The sequence below is a fragment of the Geotrypetes seraphini genome, chromosome 15 (assembly GCF_902459505.1).
Source record: "Geotrypetes seraphini chromosome 15, aGeoSer1.1, whole genome shotgun sequence".
NCBI lineage: Eukaryota > Metazoa > Chordata > Amphibia > Gymnophiona > Dermophiidae > Geotrypetes > Geotrypetes seraphini.
The window spans coordinates 28030385-28056704 of NC_047098.1; the positions used below are offsets into that span (position 1 = coordinate 28030385).

At 44.2% G+C, this 26320-nt stretch overlaps 2 protein-coding genes across 4 annotated transcripts in view; one reads left to right on the plus strand and one right to left on the minus strand.

Annotated features, from left to right (window-relative positions):
- The window catches only part of MTHFR (methylenetetrahydrofolate reductase), a 43762-nt gene extending 24164 nt beyond the window's left edge, over window positions 1-19598 (minus strand). The window contains exons 1-4 of one of the 3 annotated variants that reach the window (XM_033921233.1): window positions 19442-19598; window positions 8986-9208; window positions 3062-3300; window positions 1991-2101 (exon numbers count right to left, since the gene is read on the minus strand). In XM_033921233.1, coding sequence (XP_033777124.1) covers window positions 1991-2101; window positions 3062-3300; window positions 8986-9200 — 565 coding nt within the window. In that variant the 5' untranslated portion in view covers window positions 9201-9208; window positions 19442-19598. Of the gene's footprint in view, window positions 1-1990; window positions 2102-3061; window positions 3301-8985; window positions 9209-19183; window positions 19340-19441 lie in introns of those variants that run through there. The other 2 variants (XM_033921234.1, XM_033921235.1) reach the window with 2 other exon arrangements.
- Window positions 19599-19633: 35 nt separating this feature from the next.
- CLCN6 (chloride voltage-gated channel 6) overlaps window positions 19634-26320 on the plus strand; it is a 49463-nt gene continuing 42776 nt past the window's right edge. Inside the window, exons 1-3 of the mRNA XM_033921231.1 lie at window positions 19634-19885; window positions 21068-21127; window positions 23439-23504. Coding sequence (XP_033777122.1) covers window positions 19808-19885; window positions 21068-21127; window positions 23439-23504 — 204 coding nt within the window. The 5' untranslated portion in view covers window positions 19634-19807. The remainder of the gene's footprint in view (window positions 19886-21067; window positions 21128-23438; window positions 23505-26320) is intronic.

Consider the following 26320-nt stretch of genomic DNA (forward strand, 5'->3'; position numbering starts at 1 on the left):
CACTAATACGAGCAGTCTGAAAATTTCCACTACTGAGGACAATTTTCGAGGCCAATGTTAACTATGCTCTGCTGTAACCAATCAAAAACTTATCCCCTACTTAGACTGTGCCCACTGCTACAAAGGAAAGGAGTGCAGAGCCCGAGTCTGCTGAGGAGGACGTGACTAGGGAGAAAACCTACACTTTTGAGTAGTAGGTACTCTTGATATCCACCCAAAAGGGGCACAGAAGGAGTGGGCCAAGACAGGGACTTGACAGTACCAGTTCCTTTATGTCACCTCTTCCACCTCGTCCTCACAAACTTTTTTTAAAATTTTGATGGCAAGTTTTATCACCCGGTAAAGAGGCAGCAATAGAGGCAACTCTGGCCTCTGATCTGGCTAATACTGTATTTACATGGCTGACTCTTTTTCTTGTGGGGGGAGGGGGTGGTAAAGAAACACATCGGCTCATCCACTTATCAATAACATCAAAATCTGGAGAAGATACATTGATGCACTGGAGAAAAAGCCAAAGCAGGCCTCTATGATAAAGTCAATAAGCCAAGGAAGAAAGTCATGAGAAAAAGATGTCAATCACTCGGTAGCGGACTGTCCAAAACTCATTTTATTAAACAGCAGCACCATACAAATCTGTAGACTCGACACCGTCAGGGTTTCAGCAAATATGCCTTTGTCAAGAGCCTCCAAGCATAATCTTATATGCACAATGTGTTGAGACGTAGTTGTGGAGAGATCATAGAACGCAAAGCTTGCTCTTAGCACATTGTGCATATAAGACTCTGCTTGGAGGCTCTTGACAAAGGTATATTTGCCCAAACACTGTCAGTGTCAAGTTTACAGATTCGTATAGTGCAGCCATTTAATAATATGAATTTTGGACAGTCCGCTACTGAGTGATTAACATCTTTTTCTCACGATTTTCTTCCTTGAAAGATACATTGATGACATTTTTGTGCTAAGGGAAGGGGAATAGCAAATTTACTTACCTGTAGCAGGTGTTCTCCAAGGACAACAGGACATTAGTTCTCAAAAGTGGGTGACATTGACGACGGAGCCCTGGTACAAATGCTGCGCAGTCTTCCTTCACCTTCTGGATGCTTTTGGCAGGACCAAATACATGTGTATGTGGGGGACTCTCAGTTGAATAAAAAAAAAAAGCATGAAGAACACAGCTCTTAGGGAAGATGAGGGTATGTGAGAACTTATGTCCTGCTGTCATCTGAGAACACTGCTACAGGTGAATAACTTTGCTTTCTCCAAGGACAAGCAGGACTACAGTTTTCATGTGTGAAAATCTCATTTTACCAGGCTCACCAAAAACAACGGTCAACAGAATGTGCAACAAAAACAGCCCAGCCTGGACATACATAAAAGAGGTACAGTCTGCTAACCAATTGAATAACTTGCATTTACCAACGGCTGCCCCTATTCTGTTCAGATTGAAAGAAACTAAAAGCTGGGCAGATTATCTATAGGCTTTATTCCACTCCAGAGAGAAGGCTAAGACTCACTTGTAATCCAAGTCATGCAGTGTGCTATTACTAGGATGAACATGAGTCTTTGGGGAAAAATTACCTACTACCCTATGTCACATTCACGATATCATAGTCTCTTCCCACTTGTTATAAAATAAATGTTAAATAATCCCAGACATGCTAACCACAGTGTCACTTATGGAAAAAAGTCATCCAAATTATTTATATAGATATTGCTCTACCCTTGGATGCTTTCTATTTATAAATATTTTTTGTGAGGAATTGGATTTCCTAACCAACTTTCTTTTGATGTACTGCTGTTTGTGAGCACATTAAAATGAGTTTGTGTTTGTTACCACATTTCCAAGTAAAGTTCTCTGCAAACTTCCCATGGGTATAACACTACTGGCTCATCAGTGAGGCCTAATCTCCTGAAATTTTAAAAACCTGCTGGTCTGGAATATAATTTCAGGGTTTGGCATGGAATACCTGAGCACATAACATTTTCTTACCAGCAACACAGATGTCAAAGTAGTCTTCAAATTCAGAGCGTATATGCTTCACCAGGTCAACAGCATGGTTAAAACCTTCTCTCTCTTCCTCCCATTCTTCACCGACAGGATCTAAACAAGAAAGCAACATATCTTTGTAGAGTACATTAAATTTGATAATCAGAAAGAAAGAGGGGAAAAAAAGTCTTTACTTGCTTTCAGTCACAAGGAGGTACCACTGTAATATAGCGACACACCTTCCTGGTCGTTAATCCACATTATTTATTTTGGTTCTTAAAACCAAGAAAGCCTGCTTCTGAATTTGTAATCTGCTATAATAATACCCTTAGCGTGCAAGTGCACTTCAATCTTCGTGGCTCCATGCCTCCATGGTGCCATGCTCCCGCATGCGCAGTAGAATGAGCCAGCGGCGGTTTCTCTATCTCCCTCCCTCGGCAATGCTGACTCCTTCTACTGCGCATGCGGAGGCACCTTAAGAATGGATGCACGGAGGCGGCAACCATGGCAGCGACTCCCCCCTCCCACCCTCACTCCCTCTAACAGGACCAAGAAGAGCACAAAAAAACAGAAGTAGGCATAACAATGCTCAACATTTGAACTGTGTTTGGCGGTTGTTCAGGCTAGGGAGAAGGCAAAAGGAGTGATTTAAGGGTAGGTGGGAGAAGGGGGCTGGAGCTGAAGCGTCTCAGCACACGAGAATGAAAGACAGACAGACAGCAGGGGCCAGGGAGGGAGAGAGACAGACAGATAGCGGGGGCCAGGGAGGGAGAGAGACAGACAGAAGAAAGACAGACAGACAGCGGGGGCCAGGAGAGAGACAGACAGCGGGCAGGGAGAGAGATAGAAATAAAGAAAGATAGACAGCAGGAGGGAGAGAGACAGAAAGAAAGGAAGAAAGAGACAGGGGCAGGGAGAGAGACAGAAAGAAATAAAGACAGACAGACATATATTCTAGCACCCATTAATGTAACGGGCTTAAACACTAGCAGTTTGATATTTCTTATTCAAAAGTTCATTATAACATTGGGAAATGGTTCAGTTGCTTTTACTAGTAATATGTAATGCTCTCACCGCCTCGAAGTGCCATGAGATTTTTCAGTCCAAGTCGCTTTGCCTTCTGTAGATGACTGGTAATCTCATCTTTGCTTTGGTTACAGCAGGTAATGTGCAGGATAGTCTCTAGACCACAGAAGTTTACAGCTGTGTTTGCGATGATCATGGAGGAGGTCTCCTTGTCAGATGCTGGATCTCCTGCTGGATGCCAGGTCACATCAATAAACAGGGGGCCACCAGCACCCATTTGGTCAAACCTATGGCACAAAGATTGCTTGCTATTTTCCTGAGCTCATATCTTATCCATTATACTGGCTGTCCATGCTGTATTTGTTGCTGACCACAGCAGACAGATGTCCAGAAAAAACACTGAACAGAGCCTACTTTGGGATGGTAAAATTATGTTCTCACCTGTTAATTTTCTTTCCTTTAGAAGCAGCAGATGAATCCAGAGACAAGTGGGAATAGCTCACATCGACCAGCAGGTGGAGATAGAGAAACTGATTAACAGTTGGCTTTATAGCCTGGTATTCCTCCTGTCCATTCAGTTATGCTCCTTGCCCAAGCATCCCGAGATAGGATAATGAGCATCAAAAAAACTTCTTTCCAGTAGCGAATGCTTAAACCATAAATTCACAAATCTAACAACCAACAAGAACCGAACTGAAAATGCCACATAAGACACAGACAGATAGCCACAGAAGGGGTGGGGCTCTGGATTCATCTGCTGCTTCTAAAGGAAAGAAAATTAACAGGTGAGAACATAATTTTACCTTCCTTAGCAAAGCAGCAGATGAATCCAGAGACAAGTGGGATGTAGCAAAGCAAACCTTAATCCGGGTGGGAAGCAAACGCTGCCTCCGCAACAACCGAAGCCCAAAATGCCACTATTGCAGGCGCCCCCACATCCAAGCAGCAATGCGTAGAGAAAGCACGTTCGGTAGACCAAATAGTCGTGAGACAAATCTCCCCCAAGATAAAAACCTCCGGGCCGAGCTGAAGAGGTAGACCTTGCTCCAGCGGAATGGACATGCAGATCTTTCGCCAACCGCTTCCCTGCCAGCCAGCAGGCATAAAGAATGTCCTTCTGTACCCATAGCGTGATGGAGGCTGCGGATGTCGCCATACATTGAAGGCGTCCCTGGAATACTACAAAAAAGGAGAAATAGATAACTAAAAGTTATCAGAAACCGAGCCCTCGGAGAAAGCTACTTACTGATCAAAAAATGCAGTGAAGAATAACACTGCTCCCCAGGTTACCTCCTAGGAAGTGGGAAGGAAAACTAAGTGTGACAGAAAGAAAGGATGACTCCCCTACAGAAGGAATAGTGGTACCATCCGAACTGACACCCTATATAACGGAAATCAGAAATAGGAATCCCCGCCGAAAACAGCCTGCACCCAAAAAGAAAACTGCAGAGCTGAAACCATGGCTACGAGAAGCAACATGAGCAACGGCACAGCCCCTCGGCGAGCCAAAAGACCAGGATGAAATGAAGCTGACATTACGCGATGAGCAAAATACCGAGCCCACGTAACAAGCTTACGTAACAAGCCAAGCCTGGCCCTAGAAGTAAAAGGAAATTACACGTTAAGCGCTCGGCCATACACTCGTGCCCAAAAAGGAATTCTGGCGTGGTGCAGACGCTAAGAAGTACCCCATAAAGGAAAAACATCCAAACGGAAGCAGAAGCCACAGGAGAAGACTTCCTTAACACCTGGACTAAAGAAGAAAAAATCTGCTTTTCACCACTTTACACGTCAGTCACGACCTCTCCAAAAAGCAAGGTCGTAAAACTAATGAGGTACATAAAAAATTCCAGGATATCGGACCCTAGGCGAGCCAAGCCCGAGATACCAGGAACTTCGTCATCCGGCTGGCGAGAAACCCATCAATACCGTAAGGAAGGACGGCGCCGCCAAGCCAGAGCTTCCGCAAATACAGTGCTCGGAAAGTGAGCTCGAGATGTCAGAACCAAGCTGACATCAGCCAGCGGAAAACACTGAAAAGGAGAATGCAGAGGCGAAAAAGTCTCCACACAGCAACCCCCTCTAACGCACACTTCCTAGGCCCGCTGAGAAAGCTAGGAAGTCTAGAATTGAGAGACGAGCCATGAGGACAGGCTCAGGAGATCTCATGTTTATAAAAAGAGTTAGAACGCCCGAGCCACAATTCTCAATATCCAGGCTGCAGAAAATGAAACAGACGATAAATGTGCCATGCTGAGAGTCCGTGAAGATCAAGTCTGTCTAAACTCATATCCTGATCCATAAAAGGATTTACCAACAGAAGATGAAGATGAGCGTACACCCAGTGAAGCAGAATAACTTCACCTTCCAACCGAAAACAACACCTACTGCCCAAGCTGTAGAGAAACACTCCCATCCTCATACTGACCAAAAGGAACCTCAGTGGCATTCCAGAAGAATAATTAGCAGCTCCAGACAGGCAGCCTGACCATGCTCAAGAGCAGAAGAATGTCCAAGGACAGAGGTGCCCCTGAAGACCAGACATCAGGATCTGAGGAAGGAAGCCAGCGAGCCCCCCCCCAAACCGACCGCCTAGAAAGGTCAGTGGACATGAGCAAGTCCAGTAAAGACCGAGTCATGTCTCGAAAAGAGAAATCACACTGAGCCATCAAATCACTCATAGCGGTGCATTAGGATCATACTAATAAATGTAGTCCTGAGATACTGGGAACCACTGACACTAAAACGACAGCTGAAGCAGCCGAAGGGAAAGCGAGCCGAAGCTCCTAGGGAGTCAGTAAACTGGATGTATCTCCTGGCAGCGCAACAATTGTCAAACGTTCACAGATTCTAAAATGCCTGTGAATTTCAGGGTATGCGCCAAATCCAACAGCGCCACTCCAAGGGAGGCAGGCCAACCTAGTGCCGAGTCCAAGTCCAACGAGACTATGAAGATCCTCTTCCAGGATGCGATCAGAAATGTGTGACCCCGAGAACTAAGCCGCAGAATGGGATGCAGCCTGCTAATCTCATGGCCTTATGTGTGGCAAAGGCACTTCTTTATATAATTTGGTATGCATCAAATGGTTTTTGTTGCTCAGAGGCACTCTTCCAATAATACTAGATAGGCTTTTCACATGTTATATCTAACAAAGGACTTACATGACCCGTCCTTCTCTGTGTCCTTAGATGCAGAGAAGGCTCTTGATCGGTTAGAATGGGCCTGCCCAATGCCCCAGTCTTGGCCCTCCATACATTCAGTGGTACCCCAAGAACTACAAGCACCGTCCTGAAGACCACAACCCCGTGCAAGGAAAACAGCAAACAGAGAGACTCCAAGAATTAACTGGAACCTGAGGAGAATGCAAAAGGAACCAACCTCACCTCTCCCTGATCCGATAGCATAGTGACTACTCCCTCAAGTGAAAGCTGTATGAGGCCATGGGAGAAGTCAAGACCCCTTCAGAATGAAGCGCAAGAGGCCAGTAAACAGCTGTAAGATCACTGCAGGAACAGGAAGAAGAAATTAAATTCTCTTAGAAAAATATTCAAGGTTCGTAAAGTAACCCATGAAAACAGGATTAACTCTATGCAACGGGAGCGACAAGCCGGATGCCCATAGAGGGAATACGCAAGAGATGCAATCAAGATGCTGCATCTACCGCCCTCAGAACAACCATAGCAATTTAACAGGAATTAGACAAATGCGTTGTGACCTGCCCATATGACCGAATCCTGTCCGTGAGACAGCTGAAAGAGCTGCCAGCGGGCGTGTAGTTTAAAGTGGCCCAGGGAAGGCCAACGATGGGACACCCTGGACGTAGTCCTAGGAACGCTCTACAGAAAAAGAGAGGTATGCTCGAAGGAAATCGGAAATGGCGTCCCCAGACACAGTCAGGGCAGTATCAATGTAAAAAATTGCCAAATTACACAGTGTCACCCATGGGAGACTTCGAGAGATAGTCAAAGCGAAAAATCTGGACACTCTCCTGCGCCTGAACCCAACACAGTGTGACACGGCTTCATCCAACTCAGTACGGAGGGCAGCCGAAATCGGGAGAAGTATAGAGTCAAACCGCAAGCAAACGGGGCTGCAGAGAGTCCCCTAGGGTATAACGCAAGCGCGGCAAAACTTCGTAAGGTGTTGAACATATTCCAATTCCATATAAATGGATTTAACAGCTTTTTCTGGTTAATTAACAAGTCCCGATGCACCCGAAGCTGCAATGGGAACTGAACTCATACCCTCAGGGAGACGAGGCAGCTGCTCTAACCGGAAAAGCCACAACTCAGATTTAAAGCAGTGTCATAGCACGCTTGGTATTAGTAGCTCTCATATGGTGGTGAACAGACTATGGCTGTGCTATAGTTGTCTTTCTGTGGTTGCAATTACAGCAGTTTACATATTATATACAGTTATGTATTTTGTACCTGGGGCAATGGAGAGTAAAGCGACCTGCCCAGAGTCAAAGGAAGCTGCAGCTAGCATTGAACTTGGCTCCTATGGCTCTCAGGTTGCTGTACTAACCATTAGGCTATGAGCCTGTTCTACAAATCAGAGCCCCCACACTGGGCCCCCCAAAAAAAACATGCAGGCCGGTAAAACCGCCCGCAACTACCGCCGCAGCGTAGCGACGGATGAGCCCAACTCAGCCGGCTCCCAGAGAACTACTGAACGCCGCGGCGCCCTCCCCCCCCCCAGTGCAGGAGCGTCAGTCATTGCTCAGAAAAGACCACGGCTCTCAGTCGAAGAAGCAAACACCGCCGCGGCAAGCGGAAAACTGAAGCCACCATGTGACTTGCTCCACCGGCCAGACAACAACGTTCGCCCGTTTTGCCGGCCTCTTGCGACTGGGAGGGAAACCCCGAGAGCCAAGGAAGGCGAAGAGAGAAACCACAAAAAAAACCGCCGAAACAGACCACGAGAACGCCTCAGCGCGTCTGCCAGCATCGGAGCACCCATGTGCTCTAACAGTCCATGGAAAAGGCCCGGGCTTTCAACCCTTTAGAACCCTGACCACAGCCGCGGCCCCTGCCGATCGACGGGTAGCCTCAGCAAACCATGGTGTATATGCGAGGGCACTCCCCCCCCCCCCGCCCACACAGGAAACCACCATGCTTCTCCTGTGCGCGGGAAGGCAGCAGCTACTCCAACTGAGCCCAACGCAGGGGTTCAGTGCACTCAAACATAGGCAAAAAACCAAGAGATGAGCCGCACCAACGAACCACTCACCAAAGCTCAGCGGCTGTAAATAAAGGAGACAACCAACAACCAGAAATTATACCCTGCCATTGCCATACTCACAACCCAGCAGACAAGGTTGCCAGACCTCGGCAGGAACAGCTTGAGCACCCCTGAGAGTACTGAAGCATGGAAAGCCACCGCAGTCTCTTTTCTTGTGTTTTTTTTTTTTTTTAAGGAAAGAAGAAAAAACGAGAGACCCAGATAGACCCTCTATCAGAGGAGGGAGGGTGAGGCAGGGACAAGGGAGGGCCCAAGTGTAACCTCTAAAGCCGGCACCGTACAGCCGGACACCCCTGTCTCACTGAAGAGAAAAAATCTCAACAGGAGAAATAGAATCAATTGTGAGTTCACTGAAGAGAAACCTCAACAGGAGAATTCGAAATTCCAGCCATAGCCAGAATCCAGGAGCTATTGGAATAGCTCCAACCCCTGCTGGGAGATAGAGCAAACTGAATGGACAGGAGGAATACCAGGCTATAAAGCCAACTGTTAATCAGTTTCTCTATCTCCACCTGCTGGTCGATGTGAGCTATTCCCACTTGTCTCTGGATTCATCTGCTGCTTTGCTAAGGAAAAAATAGATTTATAGAATTCTTTCATATAAAGACAGTTTTGGGTGCTGGTAAGAGATGTGCTTCAGTTACACTGGGCTGTGATTTTTGGGAGTCTGCACTTCATCATACCTGCAACTTTAAGCATATACTTAAAGTCCTAGGGGACTTCTCACCTTGATATTAAGTTGACAGCACCATTTGCTGTTCGTGGAGGGAAGAACTCCAAGGAAAACCACTTGTCTCCAGAATCAATCCGTCGCCGCATCTTTTCACGTAGACGTTCATGGCGTTCAGCATCAAGGATGGGAGTGGAACATCGGGAGCTTTCCTTAGAGCTATCAGCACTGCTGCAGCTGGTGGTATCACTGCTCTGGGTCTCATTTACCATAGTGATCTCTATGAAAATGATAACAGTGAAAGATCAAAGACAAAATTACTAATACTTGGTGTTAGAGAGAACAGAAAAAAAGTAAGTACCTTTTCTAGTATCCAACAAAAGTGCAATAATTCTTCCCTAGCATTTAAACTGTGGGATGATGCAACTAAAGAGAAGTCTAATCTAATCTGTAATTTGTGCGTTGCACTATACCTATAAAAGGTTCAAGGCGACTTACAGCAAGGAATGGAGAATACATTAGATCATAACAGAATCAAAAGGAGGGCGTTGCAAAGGGGCTATGCAGGATATTAAGACAAGACAGTACATTAGACAAGACATACAGAAGTTCTGAAATATAAGGAAGCATTAAAGGGTAAATCCTAACCAGGAAATCAGTAGCAAAAAAAAATACTAGATGCTAAAACAGTGGTTCTCAACTTTTCTTCTGTTGTGGCACGCCTAGCAAATAGTGTTCATACACTGAACACTTAGGGCTCCTTTTACAAAGCCGCGCTAGGGCCTTAACACGCGGAATAGCGCACGCTAAATTGCCGCACGCGCTAGCCGCTACCTTTTGAGCAGGCGGTAGATTTCTGGCTAGCGTGCGCTAATCCGGTGCGTGCGATAAAACTGCTAGCACGGCTTTGTAAAAGGACCCCTTAAATTCAAAGCTGAATTAATTATCTAAATATTTATTTCATTAACACTAAGTTTAGTGTGAATTTGCCTGACATTCAATTCCGTATTTTTTTTTTTAAAAACTGTATAGTAACATCAGTCCCAGATTTTTCTCATCTGCTATACAAAACAAATATACTGTATATTCAAATTCTAGTGTCGCCTCCAATAGCAACACAAAAAAAAAAACTTGCAAATATGCTACTCAGAAACTGTGTAGCAAGTACAATCCTTTGGCAGCAGACCTTTAACATTTCTATTTGGAGCCGATGGCAGCAATTGTCACTGGGGGGTAGTGGGGAAGCAGAAATAATGACCAGTTTTGGAGATTTCAGGTACCCGACTCTCTAGATCTCTCCTCTCCCCAGCTTGCAGGCACAGATGGTTGCTAAGGAGAGCACAGGCTTGCTGTCGATGTCAAATGTTTTTGAAACACATCTCCCGCCACTTGGGACAGACATACTGGTTTGAGAATCACTGTGCTAAACTTGCATCAATGTACATTTAAGTCTTCATGAAACATGCCAAGCCCTTGGTTCAAGACACGTGAAAAAAATCACACATACAGGAAGATGTAGAATCAAAGCATAGGACTTTCAATGTCTTAACATTTCTACTAGATGAACACAGTGCTGTGCCACGAAGGGTTTTTTGTTTTGTTTTGTGTTTTTTAACCAATTTTCCTCAATTTATCATAGTCTCCTTTTTGAATGCTAATGCATTGAATTTCCTGTGTGTACTTATGCCAGTTATTAAATCATATTTGATCATGTTATGACCACTGCTGTCCAGTGGCCCCCAGCACCGTTACTTTTTGAACTAGATCATTTGGTTCCACTAAGGATTAAGAACATAAGAAGTTGCCTCCGCTGGGTCAGACCAGAGGTCCATCGCGCCTAGAAGCCCGCTCCCGCGGCGGCCCATCAGGTCCATGACCTGTAAGGTGATCCTTGTTTAAATCATTTAAGCCCCCCTGTCCTTCTGTCTATGCCCTATCAGAGTCTATCTCTACCTCTATCTGTATCCCTCAATCCCCTTATCTTTCAGGAACTAATCCAATCCTTCCTTGAAATCCAGTAGTGTACTCTGTCCTATCACAACCTCCGGAAGCGCATTCCAGGTGTCCACCACCCTCTGAATGAAAAAGAATTTCCTAGCATTGGTTCTAAACCTGTCCCCTTTCAATTTTTCTGAGTGCCCCCTTGTTCTAGTGGTTCCCAGTAGGCTAAAGAATCTGTCCCTTTCTACCTTCTCTATGCCCTTCATGATCTTGAAGGTCTCTATCATGTCTCCTCTGAGTCGCCGTTTTTCCAGGGAGAAGAGCCCCAGCCTTTCTAACCTGTCTGTGTATGAAAGGTTTTCCATACCTTTAATCATCTTCGTCGCTCTTCTCTGAACCCTCTCAAGTATCGCCATGTCTTTCTTGAGGTGCGGTGACCAATACTGGACACAGTATTCTAGATGTGGGCGCACCATCGCGCAATACAGCGGCAGGATGACTTCCTTCATCCTTGTAATACCCTTTTTAATAACACCCAACATTCGGTTTGCTTTCTTTGAGGCTGCCGAACATTGTGCTGTTGATTTCATTGTTGTGTCCACCAGCACACCCAGGTCTTTTTCAAGGGTACTTTCCCCTAGCACTGATACCCCCATTTTGTAGCTGAACATTGGGTTCTTTTTCCCTATATGCATGACCTTGCATTTCTCTATATTGAAGTTCATTTGCCATATTTTTGCCCACTCTTCTAGTTTATTTAGGTCCCTTTGTAGGTCTTCACAATCTTCCTCGGTTCTAACCCTGCTACATAGTTTCATGTCATCAGCAAATTTTATGACTTCACACTTTGTCCCCATTTCTAGGTCGTTTATAAATACATTGAACAGCAGCGGTCCAAGCACCGACCCTTGCGGGACACCACTCGTGACCCTCCTCCAGTCCGAGTAGTGGCCCCTCACACCAACCCTTTGCTTCCTGCCTGCCAACCAGTGCTTAATCCATCTGTATACGTCCCCTTCCACCCCATGGTTCCACAGCTTCCTAAGTAGCCGCTCATGAGGTACCTTGTCAAAGGCTTTTTGGAAGTCGAGATATATGATGTCTATGGGTTCCCCTTTGTCCATCTGGCTGTTTATCCCTTCAAAGAAGTGTAGTAAATTTGTTTGGCACGATCTTCCTTTGCAGAAGCCATGCTGGCTCGCTTTCAGTTGTCCATTTTTTTTTCTGTGTGCTCACTGATGCCGTCTTTTATCAGTGCTTCTACCATCTTGCCTGGAACTGAAGTCAAGCTTACCGGCCTGTAGTTCCCCGGGTCCCCCCTCGATCCCTTTTTGAAGATAGGTGTAATGTTTGCAATTTTCCAGTCCTCCGGGATCTCCCCAGTTTTCAAGGATAGATTACAAATTTGTCGGAGTGTTTCTGCTATCTCGTTTCTTAGTTCTTTTAGTACTCTTGGGTGGATTCCGTCCGGGCCTGGTGATTTGTCGCTTTTCAACCTATCTATCTGTTTGAGGACATCCTCGTGGCTTACCTCTATGTGCGACAGCTTTTCTTCTTGATCTCCACTTATGATCTCTTCGGGTTCAGGTACATTGGATGTGTCCTTGTTTGTGAAGACCGACGAGAAGAACTTGTTTAACCTGTCAGCTACCTCTTTTTCCTCCTTTACCATTCCCTTTCTGTCTAGAACTGCTCCACTTCTTCATTTCTGAATCAGCTGCTCCATAAAGTAGTCCTTGATGTCATCTAACACAGTGGGTTTCCAACTTTTTTCAGTCAGGACCAGGGCTAGCTCAAGAACTGTGGCACCCTGAGCCAACTTTTGCATTGGAGCCCTCCCATGATGTAGTAGCTCCCCCTCTATATCAAGTTTCCTCCCCTAATGTTGGTGATAAAGAGTGCAAAAATCAGGAATCCCAATCCCATCATCTCTCCTTCTCCACCCAAACAGAGGTGGGAGGAGAGAGATGCTGGAATGAGATTTTGGGGCCCTGAACCAGGGCCTCACTTAAGTCTATAGGTGGAGCCAACCCTGGTCAGGACACACTGGTGGACAAGGTTCAAATACATGACCCTCGTGGACCTTTGGTCTGATACAGTATGGTAGGAATCTGTCCAAACCCCTTTTAAACTCAGCCATGTTATATGTCTTAACCACATCTTCTGGCAACAAATGCCACAGCTTGACAAGTCACTGAATGAAAAAATAAAATACTGTATCTTCAGGTTCCAAAGATCACCCAAACAAATTCCTATTAAAACCCCCCCACAAACAAACCCAAAAACACTAGATATAAATTATTCACAACAGCAAAGTACTTTTTAGAGAAAAGGGAAATTCTTTGTGAGGTAAAAAATGGGTAGACTCAGGACAAACAAAAAAATAGATGTGCTGAAGGAAAAAAAAAAATTAAAGTAACAAAACCAGAAGGTAGGTGAAAGACACCAAGATCCATAGTGTGGAGAAGTAAGAGTAAAGCTGGTTTATGCTATCATCATATGAAAGTCAAACTAGATAGGCCTTTGTATCATTGTGCTGTCATATTCTATGGGCTAGTCAGAAGGCCAGAATCCACAGGGTAGAGCAGTGTCCAATTCAGGGACAGAGATAGCTGACAACAGCCTTGGCTGCTTTAGTTGAAACCAAAATAGCTCTTGGTGAAACCTGACATCACGCACTTTTCTTCCTATTCCTGGAACTCTCTTTAGGCCTAACTACTCAGCTATACCAGTAAAAGAAACATAATCAGGGGCATTCTGCCAACTTCTTACCAAAGGGGTCTCTCTCCAGATCTGATCTAAATGAGATATTTTGTTCTTGTAAAATACATTTAACACCAGAGACTGAAAAAAATCTATGCCTTGCAAAGCACTAGTCAACGGACTCACAGCAAAGAACATACGTGTAAAGCGTGGCAATCGGACTTCTAAAAAAATCTCCATGCTTGTGACACTGTCTCCCAGGCTCTATCATCGGCTCACTGGCTGCAAGTAGCCAAAAGTTGTATCTTCAAGGGCCTGAGGCTAGCGTTCAAATCCTTGCACAAGATGGCACCAGGCTACATGACAACCAAGCTTCCTCCGTACCTGCCGAATAGGTCTCTCCGCTCCCATGGTGAAATACATCTCAAAATGCCCCCTGGTCGTGCCCTTCAACTGCAAACTGCTAAATGACATTCCTACTCCCACTTCATAGCAAGCCACTGGAATCAACTGCCCCCACAGATTATCTCCCCTGAAGGACTCCTCAACTTTAGGAAAGCAATAAAAAAACATACCTCTTCACTTAACTCCTCCAGCTATGGCCAACAGATTACAAATGTATATTGATACAAATCCTCGGTACGTGTCTCATTAGGATAAAAGCTTGTACTGAATAATCTTGCACTGTAACTATGGCAAATTGCAACCTGTACAATGTATATTGGTATTAGTTCTCTAGTATGTGGCAAGTCAGGATAAAAACTTGTATTGAAAAAACTTGCACTGGAACTACTGCAAATTGTAACCTGTTAACTGTATACAGTAGAATCTCAGTTATCCAGCACCAATGGGGATTGGTGGATACTGGATAACTATGGTTTCTGGTTATTGAGAGTTAATATAAAAAATAGTTGTGTCTCCCTTCCCACCTCCACTTGTAGGTCCAACATCTTCTTCCCTTCTATCTTGGTCACTTTTTTTTCCTCCCTTCTCCCCCCCCCCACTCCCTCCCTCCTTTACCCAAAGCAGTAGAGCTGGTCCTGACAACCCCCTTCCCTCTCTCACCCGACGATGTAGTGGCAGCCGGTGAGCAAAGGAAGTGCCGGTAAACAGGCAGTTTGGGGCCATGCCTTTCCTCTGCCCTCTAATTCTATAAACTTAACAACATTGCGCACTAACCCCATATGGCACTTTGAACTGCATGCATAACTTAACTGAATAATAAGCAAATCAGTGCCAATAATTGGGCAACAAGCAATTATTGGCAATAACTGGCAATAATTAGAATTTGCATGCACTTCTTTTTAGGAATATTCTATAAAAAGGTGCATGTAAATTCTAGTGCATGTATCTAAAAAGAGTGCATGGCCATGGAAGGGTCATAGGCTGAGCAGGGGCATTCCTACAATTTTATGCACATTGTTATAGAGTTAGTAGAGTCTGCACCTAATTTATGCATGGGGATTTACACCATGCTTTCACTGGTGTAAATCAGAAGTGTCCAACCTTGGCCCTCACCAAGTCAGGTTTTCCGAATTTCCCAAATGAATATGAAAGACATCTATTTGCATACATTGGAAGCAGTGTATGCAAATAGTTCTCATGCAAATTCACTGGGGAAATCCTGAAAACTCAACTGGATTGTGGCTCTCGAGGACCAATAATGGACAACTCTGGTGCAAATGGTCACACCTAAATGTACCCAAATATATATTCAGGAAAAATTAATTGCCCCAAGTGCACTAAACTGCAAATAGATATGAACTAATGTGCACACAGGTGATTATAACATACACTTTCTAACACTTCTCAGTGCTCAGAGAACTGTTTTTAGCTTATGAGACCACTAGGTAAGCAAAATTTTTTAGTCCACTACCGATACGGCTCAATTCTCAATCATTGCACTGGTCCCTGTAGTATCTATAAGTATAATACTCTCTCACTTTTGTTGATCTTTTTAAATTGTGTGTTATAATCACCTGTGTGCACATTAGTTCATATCTGTTCACACCTAAATGTAGCCATAGTTCCCTGTGCTAAGCACTATTCTATAAACCAGAAGTTCTCAACACATGGAACACGAACATCAGGGGGTATGTGTACCATTGTCAGGGGATACGCAGTGCCAGCGCTGTATGTCTCCCACCTAGGGCTGGTGTTAGGGGAGGGCAAACAGGGCAGCTGTTCTGGGCCCCACAGCTTCAGGAGACCCCCACAATCCAGACATCTCATCCCCTTGTCAGCCTATCTCCCTCCCTTCATCTCACCTTCACAGGTACTTTTCTAAATCAGTTTTCTCTCTGAGGAGCCATGATGTGGCAGCCATTCTCACAAGCTGCATGCAGTTGCCCTGAAGCTTCTCCTCCAACATATCTTCCTGTCTCTGCCAGGAGAGGAAAAGCTTTGGGGCAGCCGCGTGAAACCCATGAGAATGATTGCTGTGTCTTGGCCCCTCCAAGAGAAAAAAAACGTTGTTTTTTTAAAAGCACTGCGAAGGTGAGGGGAAGGAAAGGAGATAACCCAAAAAGGGAAAGAGGTTCAGTGGCACTTTAGGTTTATTGTGTTGAGAAAGGGGGGGGGCAGATGCTGGATGGAAGTGGGGAGGAAAGAGAAGGGAGCAATCACTGGATGGAAGTGGGGAGGACAAAGTGTTTGACTCATGGAGAGAGGGCCAGAGAGATGTTGGATGGAGTGGGCAGAAAGGAGGGAATGAGAAATGTCATACTCAGAGGAAGGGGGAGAGGGCAGAGTGTGAAAAGTTGGACTTATGGAGGGAGGGAGAGAGAGATGTTGGTTAGGGGAGGGAATAAGGACTGGAGGAGAGGAAGCCTGCAGGAGGCAGAGGGAAAGAAATGTTGAACTGATGGAGGAAAAGGAGGAAGAAATGTTGGACTGGGAGGGGGGCAGATAGGAGGGAGGGGAGATGTTGGACTTTAGGAGGCAGAAAGAAGATAGCGAGAAATGTTACACTGGAGGGGGGGGAGAGATGATTCAAGGAAGGGAGAGATGCCAGACCAGGGAATGGAAGGGAAGGAGGAGAAAGAGAGATGCCCGACTGTGGGAGGGAGAGGAGAGAAATGCCAGATTGTGAGAAGGGGGGAAAGGAAGGAGAGATGAGTTGGACCATTTGTGGGGGCGGGAGGGAAGGAGAGAGATGTCGGACCATTTGTGGGGGAGGGAGGGAAGGTGAGAGAAGTAGGACCATGGAAACGGGGAGGGAATGAGAAAGAAATGCCAGATCATGGAAGAGGACAGAGATAGAAAGGGAAGGGAAAACATAGAAAAGTAGATTTTGAGAAGAAAGCAGAAAAAATGGAAAAATGTTAAAAAGTTAATGCCAAAGATGGGTGCAGAACAGAAAGTGAAGGAGAAAAAAACAACAACAGTCAATGGATAAGGCAGCCCTGGAAACATAGTTGAGCACAAACAGAAGGAAGTGCAACCAGAGACTGGAAAAAGATGATTAGAAAAATAAAATCACCAGACAACAAAGATAGGGAAAATGATTTTATTTTCAATTCAGTGATTGAAATTTGTCAGTTTTGAGAATTTATATCTGCTGTCTATACTTTGTGTATATGAAAAATGAATGGAAAAAAATTGCATTACAATTAATAATGGGGTGGGGTCTGGGGCAGAGCTTGGCCAGTCAGTGGTCGGGGGTACTCGGTTGATATTTGTTAAACTTAGGGGGTACTTAGCTTGAAAAAGTTGAGAAACACTGCTATAAACCATGCCTAAATGTATTCACAATTTATGAAATAGTGCTAAGCACTATTTTTTTCAGTGCAAATTTTTTAGTGCCATTTATAGAATTGCCTTCTAAGTGTCAAATTGTGTGTGCATGCAAGTTATAGAATAGTGCCAGTTACATGCATCGCTTAATTAGCTAATTGGCACTAATTAGCAGTACACCTATAATTGCTCTTGGTTAAGATTCTAGAAACTGAGCATGGAAAATTCATACATTATCTCTTCCTCTCTCTAAGAGATCCCATGTGCTTATCCCAGACTTTTTTGAATTCAGACACAGTCTCTGTGTCCACTACTTCCTCCGGGAGACTGTTCCACGTATCTACCACCCTTTCTGTAAAAAAAGTATTTTCTTAGATTACTCCTGAGCCTATCACCTCTTAACTTCATCCTATGCCCTCTCATTCCAGAGATTCCTTTCAAATGAGACTCAACTCATGCACATTTACATCATTTAGGTATTTTAAATATCTCTTATCATATCTCCCCTCTCTGGTGCATATCGCCTCTTAACTTCATCCTATGCCCTCTCTAAGAGACCCCATGTGCTTATCCCAAACCTTCTTGAATTCAGACAGTCTGTCTCTACTACTTCCACTGGGAGACTGTTCCACGCATCCACCCCCCTTTTTGTAATAAAGTATTTCCTTAGATTTCTCCTGAGCATATCACCTCTTAATTTCATCCTATGCCCTCTCATTCCAGAGATTCCTTTCAAATGAGATTCGACTCATGCGCATTTACATCAGGTAGGTATTTAAATATATCTATCATATCTCCCCTCTCTAGTGCATATCGCCTCTTAATTTCATCCTATGCCCTCTCATTCCAAAGATTCCTTTCAAATGAGACTCGACTCATGCGCATTTACATCAGGTAGGTATTTAAATATATCTATCATATCTCCCCTCTCTAGTGCATATGCCTCTTAACTTCATCCTATGCCCTCTCATTCCAAAGATTCCTTTCAAATGAGACTCGACTCATGCACATTTACATCAGGTAGGTATTTAAATATATCTATCATATCTCCCCTCTCTAGTGCATATGCCTCTTAACTTCATCCTATGCCCTCTCATTCCAAAGATTCCTTTCAAATGAGACTCGACTCATGCACATTTACATCAGGTAGGTATTTAAATATCTCCCCTCTCCGGCACATATCACCTCTTAACTTCATCCTATGCCCTCTCATTCCAGAGATTCCTTTCAAGTTTCAAGTTTATTATGCATTTTGATTAATCGCCTATTCTACATTCTAGGCGATATACAAACATAAAAGACTAAATAAAAACATGGGATAATTATTACATAGACAAATAATATTACATAATTACAAAAACTTACAATCATGAAACACTAGGAAATATATATTTAAAGGGTTACATTCTGTATCAAATTCTATATTTCAGGATTACAACAAAAGGAAGGGAGTACAGTACAAATAAGAAGATTTAAGGTTAAGAAGGAATGTAAAGTCATTTATTAACTAAAAACGTCATTGAAAAGGAAACTTTTAAGCTTAGTCTTAAATTTAGCTAATGAAAGAGACTCGACTCATGCGCATTTACATTATGTAGGTATTTAAAGCGTCTCTATCATATCTCCCCTCTCCCACCTTCCCTCCAGATTGAGATCTTTAAGTCTGTCCCCCCACCCCTTAGGACAAAGACCATGCACCATTTTAGTAGCCTTCCTCTGGACCCGACTCCATCCTTTGTATATCTTTTTGAAGGTGCGGTCTCAGACTTGTACGCGATATTCTAAACGAAACTTTGGGAAATAAGCAAATTAAATGACAGCAATACCAGTCGTACAGCGTCAGCAAGGATACACAAAGAAATATAGCACAATGTACCATCAAAACGCGTAGCAGTTTCGCGGCAAAAGTGTTTCCCAAAGGCAGCGAGGCTGAATCCTTTTAAGCGAGCTTTGTTCTGTACTTGAACTCCGTCTATTCTTATTTCACAACGGAAGCAGAGCGCCTGCAGCCGGTGCCTTAACTAACTATCCAGCCCCCTTCTCCTCACCCATCCCATTCTTCTCCTTTCCCGTTACCCCCCCCTCAAAATACCCTTCATCCATGCCCTGTGCTATGCCCGGCTCTACCTCTCACCTGTTACCTCTCAGCAGCTCCCGCCCGGTGTCCTCACTAATACGACCGCCCCCGCCGCGTGCTCCCGTAAGAAGACTGCTACGACGTCACTAGCAGCAGGAGAAAACCAAAAGTCAGCTGTTCCGGAAGCCACCGCAAAGCTCAAAAGAAAGCCGCTCAATCAACATGGCGGCGCCCGGGTGGAACAGGCACCGCAGTCACGTGACAAGAGCGCAATCTTCCAGCTCTTTGCGCCAGAACTGATAGATCTAAAAGTGACGTGGGTTCGGCAGCTTTGACCGAGCCGCTTGGTCTCTACCCACGTGATCTGGTTCGTTCTCACGTGATCGACTGTGATCACGTGAGCTGGAGCCGTGGCGAGAGGTGATGGCGAGCTGTGGGGACAGGCGTTGCTGCTGTTGCTGCTGCTGTGGGGAGCGGGAGAGCCGCACCCCCGAGGAGCTGGTAGGGTAGGGTAGGGTAGGGTAGGGTAGGGTAGGGTAGGGTGGGGTGGGGTGGGGTGGGGTGGGGGGGTCAGATCTGACCTCAGTTTGTAGGTCTCTTGCTTTCCACATTAAATGTGGAACTCTTTCTTTTTTAAAAAAAAGATTTCTGATCCTTGTTTTCTGAAATTCCTTTTCCCCTAAAATTCATTGTATTGCAAAATTTGTCTTTCGGAGACAGACTCCCTTGCCAGTCAGGTTTTCAGGAAATCCACAATGAATATGCATGAAACAGATTTCCCTATAGTGGAGGCAGTGTATGTAAATCAGTCTTATGCATATTCATTCTTGATATCCTAAACACCTGATTGGCATGGTTAAGCAGACTAAATAGGCCATATAGCCTTTATCTGCCTTCATTTTTCTGTGTTTCTGTGTTATTCCAGGAGAATGGACTTGGGAAACATTGTCCTAGAACAGTAGTTCCCAACCCTGTCCTGGAGGACTACCAGGCCAAACAGGTTTTCAGGATAGCCCTAATGAATATGCATGAGAGAAAAATATAATGGAAGTGACAGGCATGCAAATCTGTTTCATGCATATTCATTAGGGCTATCCTGAAAACCTGATTGGCCTGATGGTCCTCCAGGACAGGGTTGGGAACCACTGTCCTAGAACATTTTGTTTTGGTGTTGTTAGTATAAGGTTTTCTTTCTTCTTTTTTTCACACTCTATTCCTTTACCTTTTAGTCCTTATATGATATTAAACATTGTAAGTAGAAAAGAATATCTGTAAAAGAAATAGCTTTTGGTGGTTTTGGTTGTGTAGAGGCCATTAACCAATTTGATCCTGGAGAAAGTTGTATTCTTTAGAGCCTCTGATATTGTATTGGACCTATAAGAATTATCCAAAGGTCTTGTTATATATTCATATCTGAATAAGGAATCTAATTGGACTGGAAAACATGCTTACAGCTTATTAATCATAGGTACAATGTTAAGGACACACATCTTATCTGTCTTTGGATATTATTCCATGTGTCCATTCAAGACTGTTACAATAAACTGAATGATACAGATTTTTCTCTTGTAGTTTCCTGCTCTTTTCTTTTGTTGATTAGTAAAGAAAAGTGTGTGCACAGAACAGGGTTCCCTTGAAAACTTCTGCCAACCTCAAATATTTATTTTTGCATTTGTTTTTCAGACTATTCTTGGAGAAACACATGAGGGGGATGAGGAGATTCTTCCCCGTAAAGATTATGAGGTGTGGGAATTAACTTGCTACAACTTAATACTTAATGCATTTATTTTATTCAGTATCTTCTCATCTTTCTCTTTATAATGATACAACATAATTTTATTCTTCTATACCGCCACAATCAAGTGATTTCTAGGCGGTTTACACTGAAGAGAGCTGGACAATCAGCAAAATACAAATAGCAAAAGTACAACATATTTCTTAAGAATAGTCAGAGTAAAATTAATTGTAATTAATATGGCTTCTATTTAAGAAATGAATTTATCAAAACAATACAGACTTAATTTCTTTCCGAAATGCGCCATAGATCAACCTGGCTCTATTGATGTAGTTACCTAACCAGGACTGCTGTTTACTTGCTTGGAACATAAAAGTCCTATCCATGATTGGAAACCAACCTATTCAATCTTAGTCCTTAACAACCGAGCGCAAGAACCACCTGTCTCTAAATCTGTACTTTGTTCATTCAATCTGTAACTTTGTTTATTCACTCAATCTGTAACGTTTCTAATCATTGTAAACCGCATAGAACTTCACGGTCCTGCGGTATATAAACTGTTGTTATTATTATTAGTACAGCAGATAGAACAACATCAGTATATGGAATATCTCCAAAGCTGCTGTTATGAAGCTTTGCTTTTATGGACTCTGCAGTACATAGTATGTGACCTTTCATTTTTAAGCTTGACTGAGCAGAAAGTGAGCTGTAAGCTGTAACTTGGAGCAAAGCTGTAACTGATGGTTAAAGCGGTAGGCTCAGGAATAATCCTAGGAAACTTTTTATTTTATATAGAAAGGGATGGTGAAAATTGATGGAACAGTCTTCTAATAGAGATAATGATGATATCTGAACTCAAGAATGCATAGGAGTTGAGGAATAGCCTAATGGTTAGTGCACTGGCCCAAGAACTAGGGGAGCCTGGTTTAATTCCTGCTGCAAATTCCTTGTCCCAAGTACAAAAATGTAAACCTCTGGCGACTGTAACTACAGAAAGGCAGTATATCAAATCCTATCCCCTTTCCTTAAAAAAAAAAAGGCAAGAAGAGGAAGAGATTTTAAGTTGGGCAGTTGGTATGCATGAGCAGACTGGATAGGTCATATAGCCTTTATCAGCTGTATTTAAACTTTTGTAAAGTCTTAATTGTAGAGCTTTTTGGCAATCACAAATCATGCCAAATTGTAAGTTCCAGATGCTAGAAATTACGTCAAGATTGTATGAACAGGATAAATTAGATATAAAAGTCCAGAGGCTGAATTCTTGGAAGTGTGACTGCAGTACTTTGCCTTGAATTCTCTCACTGAACTTATTGCTAAGCCAACCATCCCTAAATTGCTTACTGATTATTTTGTATAGCATGGATGCTGCTCTCGGAGGGGAAGCTGAGACTTGTGGTATGTGCTCTGGTGGTAGCAGTAGCAGAGAACTGCTGTTATGCACGGTCAAGTCACATTATTATGACCGCCGCCTACCCTGATGTCAGGGACGCACAGCCAATGAACGAATAGTTGTCATGGGAGGAAAAGCACAATTTATCAGACATTGAAAAGGCATGATCTTCGGCTATTGGGTCAGAATTGTTCACAAGTGGTTTGCAGAGCCAAGACCAAGACTTCCAACTACTTACCTGGCCTCCAAATTCCCCAGACCTTAATCTAGTCAAGTACAATTGGGACCACCTCGATCGTGTTTGACAACTGAATCCACGCACCTGTCAGCAACTGTCGGATGCACTGCAGTCTGCATGGCTCCAGATACATCTAGCAACCATCCAGCATCTTATTGGGTCACTCCCATGGTGTCTGGCTAATGGCTGTGCTGCCAGAGGCAGTTATTCTGGATATTAGCAGGTGGTCATATAATGTGACTTGACCGTGTATAATCATTCCCCCCTCCCCTCCCCCCCCGCCCCACTATGTTGATTTTATATTACATGAACACAGAGGATCTCAAATCAGAAAATAAGGGTATATATTGAAGGAGCTAAGGCCAGTACTGGGTAGACTTGCATAGTCTGTGTCCTGTATATGGACATTCAGTTGAGGACGGGCTGGGGAGGGCTTTGATGGCTAGGATGGTTTAGATGGGCTGGAGTGAATTTTGATGGAGATGTCAGTAGATAGAACCTAAGCACGCTACTGAGGCAGAGCTCTGGGTTTCTGGCCCAGAAATATCTAAGAAAAAGGACCATTTAAATTAAATGATTACTTTATAGAGCGTGTATGGTTGGGCAGACTGGGTGGACCATTTGTCATTTATTATGTTACTATGATTAAGAGGGTTGCATTTTGCCTGTTAATTGTAAACTATCATTTCAGAGTCTGGATTATGATCGATGCATCAATGAGCCTTACTTGGAAGTCCTGGAAAGCCTGGATAGAAAGGTAGGATCCTATATACAGTGTTTTTTAATTGTTTTCTGGATGTAGTAGATCTGAGTCCTTGGGAATTGTCATCCTGTTGAAAAATAAAAGCTGCTGAAGTTGTTGATCTGTTGGGGTTAGTTTGCAGTATTTCATATCAAACAGCTTGTTTCTTTACCTCCTTGGCAATAACGCTTGAGGTTCTTGCCTTCCACCAGGGTTGGGCTGTGTGCAGAATGTTGACGGAGGTGCTTTCTGTAAAAAAGCAAACAAAATACTAGGAATTATTAGAAAAGGGATGGTAAACGATACTAATAATGTTATAATGCCTCTGTATCACTCCATGGTGCGACCTCACCTTGAGTATTGCGTGGTGAACGGTACCCCATCCGAAGCATCGGACGTGATCAGTGGAGTGCCGCAGGGCTCGGTCCTGGGCCCGATTCTATTTAACTTATTCATAAGAGATATGACGCAAGGACTTAGAGGAAGGGTATCACTGTTCGCCGACGACGCCAAACTTTGCAACATAGTAGGCAAAAGCTTATTACTTGATAATATGACACACGACCTACTGTTGCTGGAACAATGGTCAACTACTTGGCAGCTAGGCTTCAATGCTAAAAAATGCAAGATAATGCATCTGGGTAAGAGAAACCCGCGTAGAACTTATGTACTAAATGGTGAGACCTTGATCAGGACCACAGCGGAACGCAATCTAGGGGTGATCATTAGTGAGGACATGAAGGTTGCCAATCAAGTGGAGAAGGCTTCCTCCAGGGCAAGACAAATGATGGGGTGTATCCGCAGAGGTTTCGTCAGCAGAAGACCTGAAGTTAAGATGCCGTTGTACAGAGCCATGGTGAGGCCTCACTTGGAGTACTGTGTTCAGTTTTGGAGACCACACTACCGAAAGGACGTGCTGAGGATCGAGTCGGTTCAGCGAACGGCCACCAGGATGGTCTTGGGGCTCAAGGATCTCACGTATGAAGAAAGATTAAAAACATTGCGGCTGTACTCACTTGAAGAAAGAAGAGAACGGGGAGATATGATTGAAACATATAAGTACATCACGGGACGCATCGAGTCGGAAGATGATATCTTCTGGCTCATGGGACCCTCGACCACCAGTGGGCATCCAGCTGAAAATCAGGGGAGGGAAGTTTCATGGCGACTCCAGGAAGTACTTCTTCACCGAAAGAGTAGTGGATCATTGGAACAGACTCCCACTCCAGGTAATAAAGGCCAGCAGCGTGACGGATTTTAAGAGAAAATGGGATACTCACGTGGGATCTTTAAGGGAGTAAATTCAGGGAGAGGGGATACTTGGAATGGGCAGACTTGGTGGGCTATAGCCCTTTTCTGCTGCTTTTTTCTATGTTTCTATGTTTCAATTCTGGTCGCTTAATCTGAAAATAAATATAACAGAACTAGAAAAGGCTCAAAGAAGAGCAACCAAGATGATAAAGGGGTTGGAACTCCTCTCATATGAGGAAAGACTAAAGAGGTTAGGGCTCTTCAGCTTGGAAACAAGATATCTGAGGGGAGATATGCTCAAAGTCTACAGAATCCTGAAGTTAAGGAAGATACTTTTAAAACCAATAGGAGGAAATATTTTTTTCACTCGGAGACGAGTTAAGCTCTGGAATGCATTGCCAGAGGATGTAGTACGAGCAGTTAACATAGCTGCTTTAAAAATAAAAGATTGGTCAAGTTCCTGGAGGAAAAGTCTATAGTCTGCTATTGAGACATACATGAGGGAAGTCACTGCTTGCCCTGGATCGGTAGCATTGAATATTGCTACTATTTGGGTTTTTACCAGGTACTTGTGACCTGGATTGGCCACCATGAAGATGGTATACTGGGCTAAGTGGACCATTGTTCTGACCCAGTAAGGCTATTCTAATGTTCTTATGTTTTGTCATAAAAGATCCCATATAATTTACAATCCGGTGTATCTGTTAATAATTGCTGCTTCTTTCCTAGAGGTGGTTACAATGATGTGTTACTTCATCCCTTTCAAAACGTGTTTTATGAACATCAATAGTGAAACCTTCTCTTCCAAAGTTTCCTGCATCAGGTGTCTGTTTTGGGTTTGTTTGGGGTTTTTTTGTTACTGGTGTCTGCCCTGCAGATACTCCTGCCTAAATCCTATACATTGGGGACAGAGACCTCAAATGGTTCTAGGGGCCAAAACTACCTGTCCTGGGACCATTGGGGTCCTCATTAGAGAATGACACGGGGAAAAAATCTGTCCCCGTCACCGCCCCGTCCCCGGCCCACCATCCTCTGCACCGCCCCGTCACCGCCATTCCATTCACCGCCCCATCACCGTCACTGCCATCCCCGTCACCGCCACTGCCATCCCATTCACCGCCCCGTCACCATCCCCGCAGCATCCATATAAGCCTTAGTACTCTAATATTTAGCGTATTCCATTCTTATAAATCAAAGTTCCTGCTGCTGAACTAGAGAAAGAGATGTTCAGCTGGCAGGGCTTTGTTTATAAATTTTTATTAACACAACTAATATACCACCATAATGTTTGCGACAGAGTCAATCAAACTTCTCCTCTCCTGCAACTTCCTGTTTCCGGTTGCGTCAGAGGAGAAGATTGATTGACTCGCGCAGCCGCGCGTGCACGGATTTTTGAACACGTGCGGCTCGGAAAAAAGGAAGCCGGAAAACTCGAAATTTAAGGTGAGGTGGAGGGAGGGAGCTGGCTAAATGCTACGGGCGGGCGGGCGGGCAGGCGGTGGCTGCGGGGACCGCGCGATCCTTGATACCTCACTGCGGAGACAAGACCATTCACCGCCCTGCCCCCGTCGCCGCAGCGA